The following is a 26,169-nucleotide window of genomic DNA, read 5'->3' as shown; positions in this document are numbered from 1 at the left end:
ATCCCGTTTAATAGTTGTAATATTTCCTGCTTGTCTCCTCCCCTTGCCCTCCCTCTCACTGACATACACAAACCTTCTCCTCAAATATAATATGTTTTCTTTTTTCCATTTGAGCCTGGGCCTATTCCAATAATCTACATTGAGAAAGGGACACAGTTACTTAGGTTTAATCATACGAAATTGCTGACCTACAAAAGTAACCCTTCCGTAAGGTGTATTAATAAATGTATAAAGGAAAGGAAGTGGGGCCAAAGAAAAAGGGACAATAACAAGTCAATTTTATAGGTGCCAACATCCAGGGGACAGAGCAAGCCCGAATGAGACCGTTGCAGTCCCCTACGACGGTCAGCCCCAGCCCATTCTGACAAATGATTTGACCTCAGGGCCCCAAAGCCGGTGGGTCCCAGACTGAAGAGACCATGTATAATTTGAGCTGTTACAATCCCAGTTCCTTTATGCTTGTGGGAATACCTGGCCTGGAGAAGTTCCACAGCTGGATTGAGATTCCCTTTTGTGTCATCTATGTTTTGGCTATTGTGGGCAACTGCACCCTCCTCTACCTCATTGCCATTGAGCACAGCCTCAATGAGCCCATGTTTTTCTTCCTCACCATGCTGGCTACCACAGACCTCATCCTGTCCACTGCCACAGTGCCCAAATTGCTCAGTAACCTCTGGCTGGCCTCCCAGGAAATAACCTTATCTGGCTGTCTCACCCAGATGTTTTTCCTCCACTTCAGCTTTGTCGTGGACTCAGCCATCCTGTTGGCCATGGCATTTGATCGCTACGTGGCCATCTGCTTCCCCTTGAGGTACATCACCATCCTGACTCCGCAGGTGATCACCAAGCTCGTGTTGAGCATCGTTGTGAGGAGCTTCTCTATCATCTTGCCAGATGTTTTTCTGCTGAAACGGTTACCCTTCTGCGGGACATGCATCATACTGCACACATACTGTGAGCACATAGGTGTTGCTCGGCTTTCCTCTGCTGAAATTTCCATCAACATCTGGTACGGATTTTCTGTGCCTCTCATGACTGTCATCTCGGATGTGATCTTTATTGCTGTTTCCTATACCTTCATCCTCCATGCTGTCTTTCAGCTCTCATCTCAGGGCGCCCGCCAAAAGGCCCTCAGCACCTGTGGTTCCCATGTCTGTGTCATCCTCATGTTTTACACACCTGCCTTTTTCTCCATCCTTGCCCATCACTTTGGGCACAGTGTCCCTCGAAATGTGCTCATCCTGTTTGCCAACCTCTATGTGGCCATCCCCCCTGCTCTAAATCCTGTTGTCTATGGAGTAAAGACCAAGCAGATCCAGGACAAATTTATTCTCCTCTTCTTTTGAAGAAGACACAGTGAGTGGGGGAGGGCCACCGAAGGAGAAGTTTAGGTAAAATTCAATTAGGTGAAATTTTATATAACCCAGGAAGACATAAAAATAAAGCTGTAACTCCGATTAACCTGAAATTTTAGAGTTCTAGCCATGTGTAAAGTATGGGAAGGGAGGAAAAGAGAGAGAGAAAATCTTCTAGACTTTCAGGAAATCAAGGGTTTTGTTGGTTCAGTTTTCTCACCACTTGTATGAAGAAGGTGATGATGGGTACACAAGAGCACTAATACTCTGGTTTACATTTTTCCTGTTGCTAATTTTGAGATATTTGAAGGCTAGATATTTCCTAACATACAACTCACCCCTGTATTTCTCAGTTCCTGAGTTAAAGACAAAGGCCTTGTGTTCCTTCTTTCAGTAGCTATCAATGCTCTCAAGTATAACTACCAAACTTATTGCTTTGAGCTTCAGTCCTGTATCCTGTGTCCTGTACTTGCTTTATTTTTTTCTTTACCCATCTTAAATTACATAGAGCTGATTATCTTTTGTATCTGTTTTCTTCAATTGCGAGCTCCAAGAAAATTTTCACCGCCCTTGGTCCATATTTTACAAGTATTAATTAATTGAATTAAAAATAATTATGATAGGGTAATATTAGTTAATTCATTTCACAGATGAGGAAATAGAGACTTACAAAGATTACAGAAAAACAATTAGTAGATTTAGGATCCAAACCTAGGTCTGTCTGATCCAGAATTCTTTATCCAATTGCTTCCTGGATATCTACTGGAATGGCTTACAAATGCCTCCAACTTAATTTCTCCAAAGCTGAACTGGAAACTCACTAACTTCCTCCATAAAAAGTGCCCTTCCTTTTCAATCTTCTTTTACAGTGAGTGGTCCTACCACTCACATGAATTTCCAAGCCAGAAACCTATGGCTTGTCCTTGATTAATCCTACGTCACACTCCAACAAAATTAAGTCAATATTTGGGTTAAATATTTGATTTCAAGGTACTTATAAGTCATACCAGTAGATATATACATGACAATCTCACCTTTATCATGACCATAGAGCTTGCCTGGCCCTTTTCTATTATCTGTCCCTCTGAGAGTATTTCAGAGTCATCTTTTTTTTTTTTTATTCTTATGTTAATCCCCATACATTACATCATTAGTTTTAGATGAAGTGTTCCATGATTCATTGTTTGTGCACAACACCCAGTGCTCATGCAGAATGTGCCCTCCTCAATACCCACCACCAGGCCAACCCATCCTCCCACCCCCCTCCCCTCTAGAACCCTGTTTGTTTTTCAGAGTCCATCGTCTCTCATGGTTCGTCTACCCCTCCGATTTCCCCCGCTTCATTCTTCCCCTCCCGCTACCTTCTTCTTCTTCTTTTTTTTTTTTCCTAACATATATTGCATTATTTGTTTCAGAGGTACAGATCTGAGATTCAACAGTCTTGCACAATTCACAGCGCTTACCAGAGCATATACCCTCCCCAGTGTCTATCACCCAGTTACCCCATCCATCGCACCCCACCCCCCACTCCAGCAACCCTCAGTTTGTTTCCTGCAATTAAGAATTCCTCTTATCAGTGAAATCATATGATACATGTCTTTCTCTGTTTGACTTATTTCGCTCAACATAATACCCTCCAGTTCCATCCACGTCGTTGCAAATGGCAAGATCTCATTTCTTTTGATGGCTGCATAATATTCCATTGTGTATATATACCACCTCTTCTTTATCCATTCATCTGTCGATGGACATCTTGGCTCTTTCCACAGTTTGGCTATTGTGGACATTGCTGCTATAAACATCGGGGTGCACGTACCCCTTCGGATCCCTAGTTTTGTATCTTTGGGGTAAATACCCAGTAGTGCAATTGCTGGATCATAGGGTAGCTCTATTTTCAACTTTTTGAGGAACCTCCATACAGTTTTCCAGAGTGGCTGCACCAGCTTGCATTCCCACCAACAGTGTAGGAGAGTTCCCCTTTCTCCGCATCCCCGCCAACATCTGTCGTTTCCTGACTTATTACTTTTAGCCATTCTGACTGGTGTGAGGTGGTATCTCATTGAGGTTTTGATTTGGATTTCCCTGATGCTGAGCGATATTGAGCACTTTTTCATGAGTCTGTTGGCCATTTGGATGTCTTCTTTGGAAAAATGTCTGTTCATGTCTTCTGCCCATTTCTTGATTGGATTCTTTGTTCTTTGGGTGTTGAGTTTGATGAGTTCTTTATAGATTTTGGATACTAGCCCTTTATCTGATATGTCATTTGCAAATATCTTCTCCCATTCTGTCGGTTGTCTTTTGGTTTTGTGGACTGTTTCCTTTGCTTTGCAAAAGCTTCTTATCTTGATGAAGTCCCAATAGTTCATTTTTGCCCTTGCTTCCCTTGCCTTTGGTGATGTTTCTAGGAAGAAGTTGCTTCGGCTGAGGTCAAAGAGGTTGCTGCCTGTGTTCTCCTTTAGGATTTGGATGGACTCCTGTCTCACATTGAGGTCTTTCAACCATTTGGAGTCTATTTTTGTGTGTGGTGTAAGGAAATGGTCCGGTTTCATTCTTCTACATGTGGCTATCCAATTTTCCCAACACCATTTGTTGAAGAGACTGTCTTTGTTCCATTGGACATTCTTTCCTGCTTTGTCGAAGATTAGTTGACCATAGAGTTGAGGGTCCATTTCTGGGCTCTCTATTCTGTTCCATTGATCTATGTGTCTGTTTTTGTGCCAGTACCATGCTGTCTTGATGATGACAGCTTTGTAATAGAGCTGGAAGTCCGGAATTGTGATGCCGCCGGCTTTGATTTTCTTTTTCAATATTCCTCTGGCTATGCGGGGTCCTTTCTGGTTCCATACAAATTTTAGGATGATTTGTTCCATTTCTTTGAAAAAAGTGGATGGTATTTTGATGGGGATTGCATTGAATGTGTAGATTGCTCTAGGTAGCATTGACATCTTCACAGTATTTGTTCTTCCAATCCATGAGCATGGAACGTTTTTCCATTTCTTTGTGTCTTCCTCAATTTCTTTCATGAGTATTTTATAGTTTTCTGAGTACAGATCCTTTGTCTCTTTGGTTAGATTTATTCCTAGGTATCTTATGGTTTTGGGTGCAATTGTAAATGGGATCAACGCCTTAATTTCTCTTTCTTCTGTCTTGTTGTTGGTGTATAGGAATGCCACTGACTTCTGTGCATTGATTTTATATCCTGCCACTTTACTGAATTCCTGGATGAGTTCTAGCAGTTTTGGGGTGGAGTCTTTGGGGTTTTCCACATAAAGTATCATATCATCTGCAAAGAGTGAGAGTTTGACTTCTTCTTTGCCAATTTGGATGCCTTTGATTTCTTTTTGTTGTCTGATTGCTGTGGCTAGGACTTCCAATACTATGTTGAATAGCAGTGGTGATAGTGGACATCCCTGCCGTGTTCCTGACCTTAGGGGGAAAGCTCTCAGTTTTTCCCCATTGAGAATAGTATTTGCTGTAGGTTTTTCATAGATGGCTTTTATGATATTGAGGTATGTACCCTCTATCCCTATACTCTGAAGAGTTTTGATCAAGAAAGGATGCTGTACTTTGTCAAAAGCTTTTTCTGCATCTATTGAGAGGATCATATGATTCTTGTTCTTTCTTTTGTTAATGTATTGTATCACATTGATTGATTTGCGGATGTTGAACCAACCTTGCAGCCCAGGGATAAATCCCACTTGGTCATGGTGAATAATCCTTTTAATGTACTGTTGGATCCTATTGGCTAGTATTTTGGTGAGAATTTTTGCATCCATGTTCATCAGGGATGTTGGTCTGTAATTCTCCTTTTTGATGGGGTCTTTGTCTGGTTTGGGGATCAAGGTAATGCTGGCCTCATAAAATGAGTTTGGAAGTTTTCCTTCCGTTTCTATTTTTTGGAACAGTTTCAGAAGAATAGGTATTAATTCTTCTTGAAATGTTTGGTAGAATTCACCTGGGAAGCCATCTGGCCCTGGGCTTTTGTTTTTTGGGAGATTTTTGATGACTGCTTCAATTTCCTTCGTGGTTATAGGTCTGTTCAGGTTTTCTATTTCATCCTGGTTCAGTTTTGGTAGTTGATACATCTCTAGGAATGCATCCATCTCTTCCAGGTTATCTAATTTGCTGGCATAGAGTTGCTCATAATATGTTCTTATAATTGTTTGTATTTCTTTGGTGTTGGTTGTGATCTCTCCTCTTTCATTCATGATTTTGTTGATTTGGGTCATTTCTCTTCTCTTTTTGATAAGTCTGGCCAGGGGTTTATCAATCTTGTTAATTCTTTCAAAGAACCAGCTTCTAGTTTCGTTGATCTGTTCTACTGTTCTTTTAGTTTCTATTTCATTGATTTCTGCTCTGATCTTTATGATTTCTCTTCTCCTGCTGGGTTTAGGCTTTATTTGCTGTTCTTTCTCCAGCTCCTTTAGGTGTAGGGTTAGGTTGTGTACTTGAGACCTTTCTTGTTTCTTGAGAAAGGCCTGTATTGCTATATACTTTCCTCTTAGGACTGCCTTTGCTGCATCCCAAAGATTTTGAACAGTTGTGTTTTCATTTTCATTGGTTTCCATGTATTTTTTTAATTCTTCTTTAATTTCCTGGTTGACCCATTCATTCTTCAGTAGGATGCTCTTTAGCCTCCATGTATTTGAGTTCTTTCCGACTTTCCTCTTGTGATTGAGTTCTAGTTTCAAAGCATTGTGGTCTGAAAATAGGCAGGGAATGATCCCAATCTTTTGGTACCGGTTGAGACCTGATTGATGACCTAGGATGTGATCTATTCTGGAGAATGTTCCATGGGCACTAGAGAAGAATGTGTATTCCGTTGCTTTGGGGTGGAATGTTCTGAATATGTCTGTGAAGTCCATTTGGTCCAGTGTGTCATTTAAAGTCTTTATTTCCTTGTTGATCTTTTGCTTAGACGATCTGTCCATTTCAGTGAGGGGGATGTTAAAGTCCCCCACTATTATTGTATTGTTGTTGATGTGTTTCTTTGCTTTTGTTATTAATTGCCTTATATAATTCGCTGCTCCCATGTTAGGGGCATAGATATTTACAATTGTTAGATCTTCTTGTTGGATAGATCCTTTAAGTAGGATATAGTGTCCTTCCTCATCTCTTATTACAGTCTTTGGTTTAAAATCTAATTTGTCTGATATAAGGATTGCCACCCCAGCTTTCTTTTGGTGTCCATTAGCATGGTAAATGGTTTTCCACCCCCTCACTTTCAATCTGGGGGTGTCTTTGGATCTAAAATGAGTCTCTTGCAGACAGCATATCGATGGGTCTTGTTTTTTAATCCAGTCTGTTAGCCTGTGTCTTTTGATTGGGGCATTTAGCCCATTTACATTCAGGGTAACTATTGAAAGATAGGAATTTAGTGCCATTGTATTGCCTGTAAGGTGACTGTTACTGTATATTGTCTGTGTTCCTTTCTGGTCTATGTTGTTTTTAGGCTCTCTCTTTGCTTAGAGGACCCCTCTTAAGATTTCCTGTAGGGCTGGTTTTGTGTTTGCAAATTCCTTTAGTTTTTGTTTGTCCTGGAAGCTTTTGATCTCTCCTTCAATTTTCAATGACAGCCTAGCTGGATAGAGTATTCTTGGCTGCATATTTTTCTCATTTAGTGCTCTGAATATATCCTGCCCGTCCTTTCTGGCCTGCCAGGTCTCTGTGGATAGGTCTGTTGCCAATCTAATGTTTCTACCATTGTAGGTTACATATCTCTTCTCCCGAGCTGCTTTCAGGATTTTCTCTTTGTCTATGAGACTCGTAAGTTTTACTATTAGTTGTCGGGGTGTTGACCTATTTTTATTGATTTTGAGAGGGGTTCTCTGTGCTTCCTGGATTTTCATGCCTGTTTCTTTCCCCAAATTAGGGAAGTTCTCTGCTATAATTTGGTCCATTATACCTTCTCGCCCTCTCTCTCTTTCTTCTTCTTCTGGGATCCCAATTATTCTAATGTTGTTTCATCTTATGGTATCGCTTATCTCTTGAATTCTGTCCTCGTGATCCAGTAGTTGTTTATCTCTCTTTTTCTCAGCTTCTTTATTTTCCATCATTTCATCCTCTATATTACTGATTCTCTCTTCTGCCTCATTTATTCTAGCACTTAGCGCCCCCATTTTTGATTGCACCTCATTAATAGCCTTTTTGATTTCTACTTGGTTGGATTTTAGCTCTTTTACTTCTCCAGAAAGGGTTTCTCTAATAACTTCCATATTTTTTTCAAGCCCAGATAGTATCTTTAAAGTGATGATTCTGAACTCTAGATCTGACATCGTACTAATGTCCATATTGAGTAGGTCCCTGGCAGTCGGTACTACCTCTTGTTCTTTTTGTTGAGGTGATTTTTTCCACCTTGTCATTTTGTGCAGAGGAGAATAGATTAATGAGAGAACAAAATGCTAGCAGAGTAACCACGTCCCCAGAAAATATACTCTAAACAAATCAGAAAAGACCTGAAGCAGTGGGATAAGAAAGGGAAAGAGAGAAAAAAGAAAAAGAAAAAAAAAGAGGAAGATAAAGATAAAAACAAAAACAAACAAAACAAAACAACAACAACAAAAGAAAAACCAGAATGTGATCAAATATGATCTATATGGTGTATAGATCAGTGCCACACACTAGATTTGGGGTGTATTTTGGTCTTTTAGAAGAAAGTGCCTCCCAAAATTTTAAAGAAAGAAAAACTTATATATGTACAAAAATACGGGTTGATGTGATGAAGGGATGGAATATGACTGAAAAAATGGAAATTATAAAAAATTTTATAAAAGGAATTGATAAGAAGTTGTTTGAAAAAAGAAAGAAGAGGATTTAAAAAAAGAAAAAAGAAAAAGAAAAAAAAAGGGAGAGGATGTGATCAGGCAGGGGAAGAGAAAACACCATATACTAGAGATTTAGGGTATATTTTGATCTGTTAGAAGAAACTATTTCAAAATTTTAAAGAGAGAACAACTTATATATATAAGCCAAAAATATGGCTAACTACTATGAAGGGATAGAATATGACTCTAAAAATGAAAAATAAAAATGTTTTTTTTTAAAAAAAGGGATTGATAAGATGTTGGTTGAAAAAGGGAAAAAGAAAAATTCAAAAAGAAATAAAAAGACAAAAAGACAGTTAAAAAAAATTAACTTTAAAAGACTAAAGAATCATGGTAAAAAAGCCGTGAATTCTATGTGCAGTATTCCCCTAGCGCTGGAGTTCTGCCGTTCTCATTGATCGGTAAACTTGGTCTTGGCTGGCTGTTCTCGCTGATCTTCTGGGGAGGGGCCTGTTGCCGTGGTTCCTAAATGTCTCTGCCGGAGGCGGAATTGCCCCGCCCTTGCCCCGTCCCGGCTAAGTAATCTGCTCGGGTTTGCTCTCCCGGGCTTTTGTTCCCTGCGAGCTTTCCGTACAGCTTTGGAGGCGGAGAGTGAAAATGGCGGCCTCCCAATCTCCGCCCCGGAGGAGCCGAGAACTTGGGGCCCCGCTCCTCAGTGAGCCCCCAGAGAAAAGCCGTCAGTCACTCCCGTCTCCCCGGTCTCCGGCTGCACTCCGTGCTCGCCCGGCCTGTGACCACGCGTTTCTATCTCTGGCACCCGACCCCGGGTGGAGTCTCCAAACCCAGCAGATCCCTGCGGTGCACTCCCGCGCGGCTCCTCCCAGGGGAGGAAGGTGAGTCTCCCTGGATCTGCCGCTTGTTGGGTCCCTGCTGGAGGAGCAGGGGCCCGACTGTGCCGCGGATCACGGTTTATGGCCACCCCGAGCTGAGAGCCCGCGCCTCGGCTCCGCCTCTGCAGCCGGCTTCCTGGCTCCGTTACCTGGGAGCTCTGCCACACTCAGGCACCCCCGGTCTTTCTGTGACCCCGAGGGTCCTGAGACCACACTGTCCTGGAGGGTTCCACCCCCCCGCTTAGCCACCAGAGTGACGTCCCTCGGCGAAGCAGACTTTTAAAAGTTCCGATTTTGTGCTCCCCGGCTCTATTACTTGCCAGAAGCGGCCGACGGAGGCCCCTCCCCCGCCGTCTATCCTCCCAAATATCACCTCGGATTCACTTCTCCGCACGTCCTACCTTCCAGAAAGTGGTCGCTTTTCTGATGAGAGAGTTTTGCTCTTCTTTTCTTCGATCTCCTGTTGAGTTTGTAGGTGTTCAGAATGGTTTGATCCCTATCCAGCTGAATTCCTGAGAGGAGACGAAATCCAGGTCTCCTACTCCTCCGCCATCTTGCTCTGCCCCCCCTCAGAGTCATCTTTTTAAAGGAGTTCCAACTCTTCTCCATTCAATCCACTCTCTCAATAAAAGCTAGAGTGATCGTTTTAGAATTCATATGACTGTGTCACTTTGCACCTTGTATCTCTTCAGTAATTCCATTGTCCTTAGGATCAATGCAAGGAATGGAGGAATTTAATGAAAAGATCAATCTTCCATGAAAGTAGGAGACTTACATTTAATTTACATTTATTTACACTTCATTTATGTTTCTCACACTTAATTTGCACATCCCTGAGTCTTTGAGCAATAATTCCAGAAGTGATGTTCTTTTTGTGTGTGTCATACTCAGTGTCTGCTTATTTCAAATGACAACAACAACAACTTGGTGTGAGTAGACTGTATTGAGTAGAGCTGGACAGGAGTCATCTATGTTCCTCTTAAGAAACTATCCTGTAAAAACGTCCATTTCCTACAATCTCCACTGAAAAAGAAGCCATAAATTAAGATGAACATATTAAATTACTTGGGAGTAAGAAGTAAAGAGTAAAATTGGTATAATGAGGTGAGATCCTCTGTGTGTGTGGGTCTGTGTGTGTGTCGACATTTTCTTTGCTGTCTGTGATGCCCTTAGGCAGTTCGGAAGATACACAGGCAGTGCTGCTTTATCCAAGCCACAATTACAAACCATCATAATTATTTGCTTATTTATTTATCTATCCACACCTACATTATGAGCTCCTTGAAGGCAGAAACTTAGTCTTAGGCATCTTCTTATGCCCTTTTATATGAAAATATCTGACACATCATGTGTTCTCAACAAAGGTTTCGTACATATTCAAACTTTATCAGAAACTCCTTCTTGGTGCCATTATCCCTAACTTTTCTTTTTTCCTTCTCTATCCAGTTTAGATTCCATAGTATATCATTGCAGCCATTGTCGTGTTTATCCTAAACTCATCTTGTTCTAAACTCAACTGTCTCTCTTACATACTCAGTTGGAAAAAAAAAGGAATCTTAATGAATCTTAATGAAATTAGCCCTGTATTTTGGGGAAGTTGGAGAAAATGATGGCACAGGACAGACTGATACTACTGTTAATGAATTAAGACAGTAAACCACTATACTTGCATAGTTTCAGCTTCTCAAATGCATCACATTTCTCCTTGTCTCTTCTACTTGTGCTTTCTCTTTATTCTTTGCCTGGCAATTCCTGTTTAGGCCTCAACTAAAAATCCCCTCAGATATTCCTTTTTTAGTCCTGTATATTAGATTAGTATCTTTCATATACATTCTCATTGCACAATGTACCTTTCATTTTAGGACTTACCACAACTTTAATAAGATGATTGCTTGTACTGTTGAATCTCAGATCTGTACCTCTGAAACAAATAATGCAATATATGTTAAGAAAAAGAAGAAGAAGGTAGCAGGAGGGGAAGAATGAAGCGGGGGAAATCGGAGGGGTAGATGAACAATGAGAGACGATGGACTCTGAAAAACAAACTGAGGGTTCTAGAGGGGAGGGGGGTGGGAGGATGGGTTAGCCTGGTGGTGGGTATTGAGGAGGGCACATTCTGCATGGAGCACTGGGTGTTATGCACAAACAATGAATCATGGAACACTACATCTAAAACTAATGATGTAGGGCACCTGGGTGGCTCAGTCGTTAAGCGTCTGCCTTTGGCTCAGGTCATGATCCCAGGGTCCTGGGATCGAGCCCCGCATTGGGCTCCCTGCTCCGCGGGAAGCCTGCTTCTCCCTCTCCCACTCCCCCTGCTTGTGTTCCCTCTCTCGCTGTGTCTCTCTCTCTGTCAAATAAATAAAATCTTTAAAAAAAAAAAAAAAACTAATGATGTAATGTATGGGGATTAACATAAGAATAAAAAAAAAAATGATTGCTTGTATACTCAGTTGTTTAATGTCTATTCCTCCATTATATATCATCAAAGACCAGGTTCATGCCTCCTTGTTTACTGTTGCATTCCTATCATTTACAAGCTCCTAGTTTGTAATAGGTATGCAATAAATGTTTGCTGAATAAAAGAGTTGAAATGAATGAGTTTTAATGAATGAATGAAATCCCTTTTGTTTGGTGAGCATCTACCTGGATTTGTAACTCTGAATAATCAGAAAATTATGGAGAGTCATGGAAAAAGACTTATTTTCTCCACAGTAAGGTAAGAGTTGTTTCCGCACTTATTCTTCAGAGCCCTTCTTTAAATTAAGCATTTCTAAGTTATTATTCCCTTTTTATAGATGCAGAAACTGATTTCCAGAAGAGTTAAAGTATTTTGTTATAGCACAAAAGGAGGGATGAGTAGAACAGAGATAAATTCCAGATGTTTAGCCACTAGACATTGAAAGTAGACTTTCTTGTTGGTCTGATGGGAATTTGTATGTAGAGTTCTGTTGGAAGGGTGAGACTACCCTGGCTGGCTACCCTGGCTGGCTAGCTGTGATTTTCAGATTTGCATGTGCTTTGTGTTAGACATTTGCCCTAAACAAACAGATTACTAGCGTGTAGTCTAAAAAATTGACAGAACACAGAGTTAGTGATGATTCTCCACTGATGGAAGATAGAACTACCAAGCAATACTGAACATTGAAGTAAGTATCTAAGAGGAGAGGCCTCTTCACACCTGGAGAGATGCAGCCCCTGTGAGAAATATCTCCAGGGTTTTGTTATATAAGGCTAGAAACAGATGCATTTCAACCCAATAGACATGTACTGATTTTCCACTATGAAGTACTCTCAGCTAGGGATTCAGAGGAAAATGAAATAGTCTCTGCACAAGAAGTTTTAGGAGTTCTATAACTAGGCTGACACATAGTAGAATGACTCTTGCCAGACTTTCTTTATCAAATTACTGATCAAACTAGATCAAGATCCTGCTGAGGCTCAGGTATGCTATCATCATGGATTCCAAAATTTCCAAGCTACCGCTAATATGAGCAGAGGTGTAAGTTTCTAAGCTGGGAAAGTGTTGATTTGGTTGAATCCTTGTTCATGTCCCGGACTGACTTGGAGCCTTGGGACCTGAGGCCCATAGATCCCCCGGGTTCAGGGTCCTCTGTTCTAACCTGTCTCTAATCCCCAGAGATGACAAGGGAGTACATTTGTACTCCACTCTTCCAGGTTCTGTGTTAGTTCTTCCTTTTTTTTTTTTTTTTTAAGATTTTATTTATTTATCTGAGAGAATGGGAGACAGAGAGCATGAGAGGGGAAGGGTCAGAGGGAGAAGCAGACCCCCCGCCGAGCAGGGAGCCCGATGCGGGACTCGATCCCGGGACTCCAGAATCATGACCTGAGCTGAAGGCAGTTGCTTAACCAACTGAGCCACCCAGGCGCCCCAATGTGTTAGTTCTTCCTTACTGTGAGCATGATCTCATGTCTGTCCCTTATGTCCCTGTGCTTGTCCTTACTAACCCTGGAATTGCTTCTTTTGTTCTTTGGTCTGTTTTTCACCTGCTGTGTTTCTGCACTCTCTGATCATCACCTTGTCTTTGCAAAGCAGTTCTGGGACAAGGATCTGCAAGGTATAAGCCCATGGTGAGCAATGCAGAACTATTAGGGAGTAATGGAGTAGAGTCGATGAGAAAAGGAGCTGGTGAAGAGGAAAGAGGCAGGTGGAGAAAGAGGAGGCTCCAGGAAAGAGGAAAGGACAAGATTAGAATTCTACATATAGATTATTGAGCTGACACTCATGCTAAGAGAATGGTGTGGAAGAGAGGTGTTTATTAGGAGCTTAATTCTGAGCCCCTCCCACTTATTTCCTAAAACGTTTCTAGGCTTTTCTAAAGATCAAAATTTATAATGCTATGGATGTAAAAATAAACAAACAAACAAATAAATAAATAAGCGAGCATGAGTGGTCATGATAGATTTAGAACTAACCACTTCAGACTGGGGCCAGGCACCTGGAGATTAAAATTTCATATGCCATCTCAGAGATATTTAGGTTATCTTATATGTGTGAGCAGTGGTTTGTATTTGTGAATGCACTTATGAGTGAGTGTCCTGTTGTTCTTTTGGGATGATAGGGGCAAACACTAAGATATCCACCCACCCTACACACAATAGAGAGACACAAATACAAAATGCAGTTGAACAGTTGTTTTCTGGAATCGGTCTTAAAATGGTCCTTCTGTGATCCATGGACCAACCATGGATATTCCTTTCCATAAAATGGGGCCAAAGAAAGATATTCACATAGACACTTAGCACAAAAAAGAGAAATAAAGTCAAGGTATGAATTATAATTCTTCGTGATGAAGATATTACTGAGGGACTTGTCCTGTGTTTAGTGTTGGGAGAGATGGAGCATGTAGAGATATAGGATGTGTCATTTCAATATTCCTAGCCTTAGGAGGGAGGAGAAAAATGCTCAACAATCAGAGACCAGTAAATAAGGTGGGAGTGGAATGCTTGCTAAATGCAAAATCCTATTCAGGAATCTGTAATCAAAGGGACTGTGATCAAAGAGTACCAATACTAGTAGATTAAAGAGAATGCATAGTTAGTGATACCTGAGAAGTTTCAAGAAAGGAAATGTAAAGCCACAGACCTTTTATTGTATATAGGACTTTGAAGGTAGGTGAGGAAAGTGCTACTAATTTCCCACATCTAGCTGTGTCCTTCCTTCCAGACCATCTTTTGGTAGCATGCAAGGTCAGTGGATTCCTTAGGTTTGTTTGATGGGAGTCTTCATCCAGTTTGGAAGTATTTAAATATGGAAAGCAAGTTTTCATGCTTTTCCAGATGTTTAATTGTCCAATGTTTAGGTGGAGGAGCCTATCTTGTGTTATTATGGTAGGCTGTGAGGATATAAGACTGAGGTAGAGGTGGGTGAATGATAGCGTTTCACAACACTATTTGGAAGTTCATTAGTGTGAAGTCCACTGGGCCCTCTGCCACTCCTTTACTCAACAAGAACTTACTGAAGACTGCGGCAGATACTGTTCCAGGGATAGAACAGTGAAATAAGCAGACACGATATCTATCCTCTTAAAGTTTACCATTTCTTAAGTGAGAAAGCTAAGTAAAACAAAATGAAAATAGTGTGGTAAGTGCTCTGATTGGATAATGTGGAGTGCCAGGAGTGTACCTGGGAATATTACCTAATTTGGATATTGTTCAGGAAAGCTTGCTCTGTACTGTAGATGAGAGAAAGTTAGCTAGAGAAAGAAAGAAAATGGACCAAGCTGATGAAACTTCCAAGACCAAATGTAGGTGGAAGAGAAATCAGACAAGAGTATTCCCCAAAGCTGAAGTTTAAATTGGGAGTGACACATTAAGTAGACTAAAGTTATCTCACTTTTGACATGGGAGAAGGCTTTGTGGCCTCTTCCACTTTAATATTCTCATCTGGGGTCTGGTGTTAGTTAATATAATACTTGTTTATGATTGGACAAGGAAAACTATTGAAAGTCTTTAAAGTGACATTGGGGTACTACATGGGTATCAGTAACACCATGGTGTTAGGTAGAGAACCATGAGTTCTTTGCAAATTCTTTTATGAGAGTATGCAGCAAGAGATCTACAGATGTGGATACTACTCACACAACCAGGTAATGTGTCTTCAAGTTAATGCCCATTTTCTTACCTTAGTAGCCAGTAAACAAATGGCCATATTTTGAATAATCTTTAAAATTATTCTCTAACGTCAGGAGACGGGGTGCCTAGGTGGCTCAGTGGGTTAAAGCATCTGCCTTCGGCTCAGGTCACGATATCTGGGTCCTGAGATCCAGCCCTGCATCGGGCTCCCTGCTCAGTGGGGAGCCTGCTTCTCCCTCTGCTGGCTGCTCCCCCTGCTTTGTGCTCTCTCTCTCTGATAGATAGATAGATAAATACATACATACATACATACATACATACATACATACATACATACATAAATAAATAAATTCTTAAAAAAAAAAAAAAAAAACGGAGACAAATTAGAAGCCCCGAAAACAAAATAAAACACGACAAACTTAACTTCAAGTTCATAGAGATGGAAGAGTTCACTGATGTTTCAGCACCTTGACTACTCCTCTTTCCAACTTGACTACTCCTCTTTCTATACCCCTCTACTGACTGGCAAGTCCTACCAATTCTGTCTTCTCATCTTTCTGAAGTCAATTAACCTCTTCTGTTACATTAATTCAGGCTGTCTTTCTCTACCTCACCACAGTGATTATCGTACTCGGTTAGGTTTCTTATTTACAGAATGAGTTCCTATTCCATCTGGGCACATATTAGGACTTACAAATAGTGTTTGAATAAATGAATATATTTAGGTTTCACAAAATAGTTTTACCAGCTTTTAAAATAAACTTAGAACATTTTTAAGCTTCCTATATGCTCAGAAATCGATTGTATCCTACATGAATTACCTGCTCTTTAAATACAAGAAGACATATTTGATTAAATTGTCTAGTTTGGGCACCATTTGGAGGGAGATAGGTCTCTGACAACCTTTTTATTTTATATAAATTGGTTTATTTAGGTTTTATGATTATTCATCATGTTTGTTAATGTATATTTTCCTGAGTGTCATTAATTTTACTTTAATTGTCAGAGAATGAAAATTGATTTCAAAATACCATTATTGTTAAAAAGTATATCTTCTTTGTCATTAGATATTGTTTTTGTCTTCTTATCTGGATTTTAATCATTATGTTTATGTAGTTCACTTGTGACTTTAGAGACTTAATTCTACTGATCACATTTTTTACTTTTTTTCTTTTTAAAGTAATTGATTTCCACTTGTGGATATTTAATATACTTATATTAATTATTTCTTATTCAATTGATAATGTGTTCAAGACTAATATTTTGCATCTTAAAGCAGCTTCTACTACTTTTTGAAGTTTTGCCACTTAGTGAGTCCTTGGTGCCATTTTCTAGTCTATATCTACCTTTTTGTCTTTCTGCCTTATTTGATATTTGCTGGTTATTTATTCACCTAAATATGTTTCTTTTTTTTTTTTTTTTTTTTAAGATTTTATTTATTTGACAGAGAGAGAAACAGCAAGAGAGGAGGGAACAAAAGCAGGGGGAGTGGGAGAGGAGAAGCAGGCTTCCTGCTGAACAGGGAACCCGATGCAGGGCTTGATCCCAGGACTCTGGGATCATGACCTGAGCTGAAGGCAGATGCTTAGGACTGAGCCACCCAGGTGCCCCTCACCTAAATATGTTCCTTAAAGACCTCATTCTCATATGCATTTCAGGTGCATACACTTTTAATATAAACTAGAGATTTTATTGTGATATGATTTACATATATCTTTTTGATTCATGAGGAATTTTATTTTACTTAGTGTGAATTATGGATCCATCTACATTTTATTTTTTTTTTTTAAAGATTTTATTGATTTATTTGACAGAGAGAGACACAGCGAGAGAGGGAACACAAGCAGGCGGAGTGGGAGAGGGAGAAGCAGGCTTCCTGCTGAGCAGGGAGCCCAATGTGGGCCTCGATCCCAGGACCCTGGGATCATGACCTGAGCCAAAGGCAGACACTTAATGACTGAGCCACCCCCAGGTGCCCCTACATTTTCTTCTCTAATAAATAACAAATAATTTCCAAGCTATTTGTGGAATTATCCAGTATCTTCTTGCTGATCTTGAGTCCTCCAATTGCATATACTATTATAAAAATTACAGCCAACTTTGGGGCTATAATTTCTGCTCTTTGGGCATATTTATTCCTGAGCCAGCAATATACTATGTAATTTATTCATGTGTTTAATTTGTTTTATGTGTTCATGCATTTTATACATGTATTCAAGTTAATCATGCCATTTTATTTTTAACTCATAAATAGCATAATCCTTTTTATTATCATTTAAAACATTTTCTTTACATATTTTTTACTTTTAAAAAATATTCTGAAATTATGTTACCCTTTAATTATATTTACCAGCTAACCTTCTCTGAATCATTCCAATTTCAGTATGTGTGCTGCAGAATCCAGCACTCTTTTGGCATCTTTTGATTCATATACACATAGCTTTACCTCATTCTTTTTGAAAGCTGTATACTCTTCCACTTGTATGACCATACTGTAAATGTTAAAATCACTTCCATGTTAAAAATTAAAGTGGTGCCAGCATTTCAGTTTTAATTTTTCATGTTATAATTTCACTCAAACTTCATATTGTAAGTGTTGCTGCTGTGAATATCTTTTTTTAAGAGATTTTATTTATTTATTTGAGAGAGAGAGAGAGTGAGAGAGAGAGAGAACACGAGTGGGGTGAGGGGCAGAGGGAGAAGCAGACTCCCCACTGAGCAGGGAGCCTGATGCAGGGCTTGATCCCAGGACTCTGGGATCATGACCTGGGCTGAAGGCAGACACCTAACTGAATGAGCCACCCAGGTGCCCCTGCTGTGAATATCTTTATGCCTTTTTTTTAGTATAATTGTATCTGTGGAAGCATTCCTATATTTGGAACTTCTGGGGCAATGGATATGTGAATTTTATATTTTGATATACATTGGCAAATTAGTATCTAGGAATGTTATATAGCAAACCCTTCTAAAATAGTTACAACAATTTGTTTCTTCAGACCCTTCACAGGATGGATATTATCAATGATACCATTGATATTTTTAAGTCTTTCTTAATTAATAAATAATATACCTTGTCATTCATATTTATACTGAGTTTAATTATTTATGAGACTGAGAATATCCTACATATTTATTACACATTAGAGTTTCTTCTTATATGACTTCATTGTTCATATCCGTTGTCACTTTTTCCACTTTGCTTTAGTGATCTGTAAGAAGACTTTAAATAAATGTTAATGGAATTATTATATATTTTTCATTTGGATTAATCTTTAATCATAGTGCTTTTGTCATGGAATTTATTGCTTCCTGTTTTATTATTATTTCTCTGTAATAGTTTGTCCTTCCAATTTCTATTTTGTCCTTTCTTCCTTCTTTTAGAAGTCATCTGGGTGTATATGTGGTAGGGGATATGGGATGTGAACAATGTGGCTTATACATAATTTTGTGGCAGTGAATAGGGAACCAAAATCCTGGATCCTGAAACCTAGCTGAGGCTTCTCTATACATTGGCCTCTGCTGTAACTATATCTATTTTTAATGAAATGGACTCCACCTAGATTTGAGCCCTGAGGATATTTACTGCTGCTGACTGCCAGCCTTGTCATTTCTTCCTATCTGGAATTATAGTCTTTCCATTTTTCTTTTCTTTCTAGTTGGGATAGACTTTATATCACATCTGCTTTTAATTGCTCAAGGAAAACTGGTGCATTTGAGTTAGAATGCAGAGGTCTTGGTGAGAAATGATAGCATGTGGGATAAAGCAGTTAATGCAGGGATAGCAATAAGTGGATGTAAGACAGAGATACTTAGGGAATGAGCACCTGAATGTTTGGAAGATGAGCAAGATGATTGTGTGTGAAAGAATAGGATTGAGATAATTTCAAGGTTTCTAGATTGAGAAATTGTGTTATACTATCATTTGCTGAGTTGGAAAACATTATAGAAGAAACAGATTTGGAGCAATGGAAAGAGAAATAGGGTAGTTTGGAACATGCTGAATCGGATGCACCAAAAGGATTTCTAAGAGGGCAGGCATTGGGTAACTAGTTCCAACCTGAGGAGAGAGGAATATCTTCAAAATTACAAACTTCAGAATCTTCAACATAGGAGTCACAAAGTCATGGCATTTGGGCATATCACCCAGGTGGAGTTTGTTGACCTAGAAAGCAGCAGACATAGAGCACTACAGAATACCAACATTCAAGAATAGGCCAAAAGAAAAATGAGAGACTACTGAAGTTGAAGAAAAAGATTTGTGTATCATGTCACAAATAGAAGAATTTTGGAAGAAGGGCCCAACTGTTTTTGATGAAGTCTCACACGAATGAGTCATTATATAGATTAGACAGGGTCAAGAATGCTGTGGTATAACTTTACCCAGAGACTGGGCTCCTCCTGCTGAGATGTCCTCCGTGAGGATAGGAGGGTTCTATTCTTTCCTTGAGACCAATCTGACATAGTAAGTTATTAGAGAATGTCTTTTCTTGGAAATTTTCAAACCTGGGAATATCTGAAGGCAGAGTAAACCATCTAAACCTTAGCCTTTAGGGAAGAATATTTGTCTCCTCTTTATGTTGGTGAACTTTGCTACAATACTGATGAGAACCAGGGCAGATGTTCCATTGCAGAGAAAGAGCAAAAAAAAGAGACTGTGTGGTCTACTTTGGTGTTAGACATTGAGCCTGCCTTTGTTCAACCCCCTGAGACCCCATAGTTGTTGTTCCAATTCACTATGGCTGGGACTTTACATTGAACTTTGTTCCAAATCCCTAACTAGTCATTGTCTCTCCACCTAATAGTATTTTGGGCACCTATTTTCCTAGAAAACTTCCTGGTTTGCTGATAACTAGGCAGGTCCAAAATTATATGACTGGAGTTACGTGATTTGTGTCTCTGGGGAAAAAAATTATTTTGATACCACTTCTATTATGACAAAATTGTAACGAAAAGTTTGGCAGGTATTTATTAGTAAGGAGAAGAGACAAGCGATAGTTTATCACTTTACAGAGCTGAAAGTGAGGGGATAATATTGAAGAAGGCTCAGAGGTGGATGTCTGTAGATCACTATAACAATCAGCCTTGAAATTTTTATTTTCAGGCTATGAGATGTATCCAATCCAAGACCATGACGGCCACATTGAACTTGAGCAGCTTCAATCCAGGCCCATTCATCCTACTGAGAATCCCAGGGCTGGAGGAGTTCCATGTCTAGATGGGGATTCTCTTCTTTATTATCTACCTTGTGGCCCTTACAGGCAACAGTGTCCTTCTCTATCTTATTTCTGTGGAGCGCAGCCTTCCTGAGCCCATGTTCTTTTTCCTCTCCATGCTGGCTGCTACAGATACCATCCTGTCTAATACATGTGTACCCAAAACATTCAGCATCTTCTGGCTAGGTCCTCAGGAAATCACTTTTCCTGCATACCTTACTCAGATGTTCTTTCTCCACTACAGCTTTGCTATGGATTCTGCCATTCTCCTGGCTATAGCATTTGATCACTATGTCGTTATTTGCTTCCCCCTAAGATATACCGCTATTCTTACCCGTCAGATTATTACTAAGATTGTAATGGCTATTGTCAGCAGGAGCTTTTGTATCATCTTCCCATGTGTATTCTTATTAAAGCGACTGCCTTTTTGCCGAAAACTCATCATCCCTCACACATACTGTGAGCACATAGGTGTTGCCCAACTTGCCTGTGCTGACATCTCCATCAACATCTGGTATGGCTTTGCTGTACCTATAATGACTGTTACATCAGACATGATCCTTATTGGCATCTCCTACATTCTCATCCTTCCGTGCCATCTTTAACCTTCCATCTCGAGATGCCCACCAGAAAGCCCTCAACACATGTGGTTCCCATGTTTGTGTCATTCTTATATTCTATACCCCAGCCCTGTTCTCTGTCCTCACCCACCATTTTGGTCACAATATTCCTCGCTCCTTCCACATACTGGCTGCCAACCTCTATGTAGCCATCCCTCCTGCACTCAATCCACTCATCTATGGGGTGAAGACCAAGCAGATTCAGGAAAAAAATCATCCTACCCTTTTTCCCTAAAGGGAACCAGTGACATGAGACTGAGAGCTTGGGAAAGGAAACAGGTAACTATATTGACTTTAGTATGCATTTCATTTTTTCTACAGCTAAAATATCTACAATGGTGATTTAAATACCATTTAGGTATTTAAATAAATTTAAATTTAGGTGATGAAATCCTAAAAGTTTTCCATGTGTTGGAGGAATCAGTAAGACAAGGTAAGGAAGTAGATGTAAAGAAGGGCAACAAAAAAAGTTGAAGAAGATATGTCTGATTGAAAAGATAGACCAGAGGGAAATTTCTATTTCATTTTGGGATAGATTTCCAAGACTTACAGGATAGAATACTGATCGTATATAATGTGGATGAAAAAAAATAGAATATTATTCTTAATTAACAGGTTAAAAGAGATGACTAAAGGTCTAACAATTTGAGATATCTTTGTTGGATACTTTCCAGATGAAAGTTGGTAACATTAACAGCAAATGATTACCCTCCTTAGGAATCATCCAGGAAGATTAATCATCTAAAAGCATGGTTCTCAAACACTGATGAGTATCAAAATCACCTGGGGAATTTGATAGAAATGCAAAGTCCCGGGTTCTATCCTACTTCAATGGGTCTCTGTGTTCTTTGACTGTTCTCTAGGTGATTCCAATACCTAAGAAATCTTGGATCCTTCCAAATCAGAAAAGTCCTGGTCCTTTGAAATACCCATAGACTTGGTTCTTCTAGTAATTTCCTGGGCTTGGAAGTAACATAGCTCCCTTTTATGCTCCCCATAACTGCCTCTTGCTTAGTATTAGTGATCCATCTTAAAGAACTATAGAAATAATCCCTGAAAGTATAGTCTTAGTGATCCATCTTAAAATTCCATAACTGTAAGTCTCATATCATCAAAATATATTATCAATTACCTCTACTTATTGTAGTCTTTGAAGGATTTCACTTCTGGCACAAAAAATTCTTGTCATGATTGTTGGTTATTTTAATAAACACAGAGATGACACATTAATAACTCTGTGTGGTATTCTTTAAAGATAGCCACAGTACTATATTCCATCTTCCATGCTTTTCTGCAGTGTGAACTTGCCATTCCCACATTACAGTTGGAGTCTAATACTACTTATCTTGAATCTGTTGTTAAACAGAGGGGTTCCATGATAAACAGAATTCAGTGAAAGTGACATTCTGAGCCTTCTGAGGTTAGACCACAAAAATCTTTGCAGCTTCCACTTGGGTCTCTTGAAATGATTTATCTTGGTGTGCTCCTTCTTGGAACCCAAATACTGAGCTACAAGTATCCCGAGCAAATGGAGAAGCCATGTCTAAATATTTTGGTGGACGATCTAAGTTGAGATCCCAGCCAACCGTCCACAACAACTACCAGTCATGTTGAGACTTCAGGTATCTGTAGGCTCAACTGGCATCTCTCTGTAATGTATGAGAGACTCAAAGAGACAACTACCCAACCAATTGAAGCTAAGTCATAGAACCACAAGAAGTAATAACTTGCTGTTTTAAGCTAATAAACTTGGGGATGGTTAGTTATGCAGCAATAGATAAATGATGCAGAAATTGGTAACAGAAAGTGAGGTGCTGGTGTAGCAAAAACCTAACACAGGTAGCATTAGCTTTGGCATAGGCAGCAAGCAAAAGCTGAAAAGACCTTGAAGAAGCTGTAAATGGAGGTCAAAGACAGTGAGAAAATTATTATTTGAGGCTGGAGAAAAAGGTATAGGTACCAGATAGTTGTAGGAAGTTTGAAAATACCATAACTTGGAAAGTAGAAAATACACCTAATTAACTAATGCATTTGGCCAAGGAGATTTTGAAGCGGAGTACTGAACATATCAACATTATTTTTATGCCACAGATGATAAGGTACAGATAGATGTAAGCTACAGTGAAATTATTCAGTGTTCAAGCATAACTTAGAGTAAATACAAAGGAGTCATAGCTGGCTGAAATCAAATAAAAAAGAAATCTCTCCCCTCCCCATCCTCTCCAAATGACAAAAGACTCTCAAAAGAAAAAAAAAAATGTCCTCAGGGTGTAATATCATCTCTAGGATGAGACTATAAAATCCTTTGCTAAGAGTAGAGAAATATTTAAGGGTATGCCTAATTAATCTTTTCAATTAGACAAAGAAGTTTCTAGGAATCTTAAGGAAATTCCCAGAGAACCATAACTTTCAGGCAAAATCAGATAGGGAGCAAACTAGAGGTATGATTTTTTTCTAATGGAATAAACCCCTAAAGGATTCATAAAGAACCACAATTTTTAAGAGAAATGTACAGAGGTAAGCACCATAGCTTCAACTAAAAGGGACAGAGTTAATACAAAATGAAAAGGGGACTTTGGGTCTCCAACTTCATTAGGTAGGAAGCAGGATGAAGAAAAGTACTCAGATGTAAACACAGGGCACTACTCAATGAGAAGCAAAGATGACACAGAATATAAAGCCAAGTGCCCAGAGGTTAGACAAAAGCCATGAAAAATCATTTCCAGGAAGCAGGATTGGGTCCTTATTAAGAAACTGGTGATATTAATCTCTGGCTGGATTTTAGAAACTCTAATGGACTAGTGACTGTAATATGACTCTCCCAATATTTTACATATGAGTATCAATTGCAGCTCTCCATCTCAGCATCACCAGAGTGTGTTGGCTGTGTAGATTGCAGATTTCTTTCTCATTTCTTTACTTCACAGGTCTTCAGATTGAAAGGAACTGCATTCAGGAATCTGCATACAAGGAACTGAACCAGAGGAGCCCTGATTTAGAGGCTGATTCACACTTGGTCCTGATTTAGAGGCTGAGATCCTGGACTTTGAACTAGTCCCATAATGGGAATGAGACCTTGGGATCTTAGGGAAGAGGTGAATGTATTTTGTTTTTATTTTTGTTTTTTGTTTTGTTTTGTTTTGTTTTTTGTTTTGTTTTGTGAATGTTTTTGTATGTAAAAGGAGATTGGTGTTATTGTGGCCTAGCGTGCACTGTTGCAGGTTTTATTTTCCAAAGATGGCCTAAACAATATCATGCATCCTATACACTTTTCTGCAATATGATCTTGCTACTTCTCTAAGAGGTGTGGTGTAATTCCACTCCCCTCTTACCTGGGCTGGCCTTAGTGATGTCCTTGAAAAAAAAGAATGTAATAGATATGACATTTCAGAATATCCAAGGCTGGATTATAAGAACCCTTACTTCTTCTTCATTGGTATTTTTGGATAGATATTTGCATTTTGGGACATTCTCCCTAGAACACAGCCACCATACTGTGAGAATCCCAGACCGCATGGAGAGTTCATGTGCTTAACAGCTTGGCGGAGCTACTAGTTAACAGCCAGAATTAATTGAATTAATTGCATCAGTTACTTAGAAGTAACTGCAGGGCGCCTGGGTGGCTCAGTCGGTTAAGCGACTGCCTTCGGCTCAGGTCATGATCCTGGAGTCCCGGGATCGAGTCCCGCATTGGGGTCCCCGCTCAGCGGGGAGTCTGCTTCTCCCTCTGACCCTCCCCCCTCTCATGTGCTCTCATTCTCTCTGTCTCAAATAAATAAATAAAATCTTTAAAAAAAAAAAAAAAGAAGTAACTGCAGCTCCATCCACAATCTGATTGCGGCCACATGAGAGAAAGAGAGAGGAGAGATGCCAAATGACAACTGCCCGTATGATCCCAGGAGATCTACAGAATCATAAGATAATAAATTGTTTGAAACCACTACTTTTGGGGGTAGTTTGTTATGCAATAATAAATAATTGGGACAATTAGATTCTCAGTACTCTGAATTTTTCTCTAAAGATCTTGACCATCCTACCTCATCTACTTAATTACTTAATTCCTTAGAAACACCTTATAATTTGTGTTTCCACAAATATATGCAAATTATTAATAATCTAAATTTTAGGCATTCAGTTCCTGATCCATCACCTTCTATTTTCACTTTACCTCAAATCCTAGTCCAATAATCTCTCTACTTCTTTTTTTTTAAAGATTTTGTTTATTTATTTGAGAGCGAGAGCACAAGAGCAGAATGAGGGGCAGAGGGAGAAGCAGACTCCCCACTGAGCAGGAAGCCCAATGCGGGGCTCGATCCCAGGACTCCGGATAACGACCTGAGCAGAAGGCAGCCGCGTGAGCAACTGAGCCACCCAGGCGCCCCAATCTCTTTCTTTCAATGCATTTATAATAAACTGATTCTTTTACCTTTTTATATTTCCTTCTTTTTCTCCTTTTTCCTTCCTCTTTACCAGCATTAATTTCTTAGAATTATTCATTCTAAGAATTACTCATTCTTAGAATTCACTCTTAGATTCATTCTTAGATTTACTGTTGATTACAAATTATTTCTCTCCTTTCACCCTCCTTCCTTTTGTAACACACACACATACACACACACACACACTTCACTGTGCTTTTCCAGTAACTTTTTTCTACATCTAACTGCCCACTCTATGTCTGCAGCTATGGGAAAATTGTAAATGTGCTGACTCACCTTATTTTAAAACAATGTTTTTAGTTATAAAGAGACCACAATAATTTGATAATGATAGGGAAACATAATTTCACGTAGACAACAGCTACAAATTGGGACTTTCCTGGGCAAGCTGGAATATACAGCAGCTAAGGGTTTTTTTATTGTTATGTTAATCACCATACATTACATCATTAGTTTTTGATGTAGTGTTCCACGATTCATTGTGCACAACACCCAGTACTCCATGCAGAACGTGCCCTCTTTAATACCCATCACCAGGCTAACCCATCCTCCCGCCCCCTCCCCTCTAGAACCCTCAGTTTGTTTTTCAGAGTCCATCGTCTCTCATGGTTCGTCTCCCCCTCCGATTTCCCCCCCTTCATTCTTCCCCTCCTGCTATATATCTTCTTCTTCTTTTTTTTTTCTTAACATATATTGCATTATTTGTTTCAGAGGTACAGATCTGTGATTCAACAGTCTTGCACAATTCACAGCACTCACCATAGCACATACCCTCCCCAATGTCTATCACTC

The 26,169-nt window shown here is 39.5% G+C and overlaps 1 protein-coding gene and 1 pseudogene across 1 annotated transcript; both read left to right on the top strand.

The window, feature by feature from the left end:
• Positions 1-376: 376 nt before the first annotated feature.
• Positions 377-1,346, top strand: LOC118004138 (olfactory receptor 52H1-like). Its single transcript, XM_034995312.1, has one exon. It carries the CDS (start codon positions 420-422, stop codon positions 1,344-1,346), a length of 927 nt encoding a protein of 308 aa, XP_034851203.1. The 5' UTR covers positions 377-419.
• Positions 1,347-20,233: 18,887 nt separating this feature from the next.
• On the top strand, positions 20,234-21,256 carry LOC118004105 (annotated as a pseudogene).
• The last annotated feature ends 4,913 nt before the right edge of the window (positions 21,257-26,169 follow it).

Source organism: Mirounga leonina, unplaced genomic scaffold (assembly GCF_011800145.1).
Source record: "Mirounga leonina isolate KUSES-001 unplaced genomic scaffold, KU_Mleo_1.0 Mir_92, whole genome shotgun sequence".
Classification (NCBI taxonomy): domain Eukaryota; kingdom Metazoa; phylum Chordata; class Mammalia; order Carnivora; family Phocidae; genus Mirounga; species Mirounga leonina.
This window is presented reverse-complemented; position numbering and strand designations above follow the sequence as displayed.

Excerpts from the sequence above, each read along its gene's own strand:
- LOC118004138 (XM_034995312.1), top strand. The coding sequence starts at position 420 with ATGTATAATTTGAGCTGTTACAATCCCAGTTCCTTTATGCTTGTGGGA.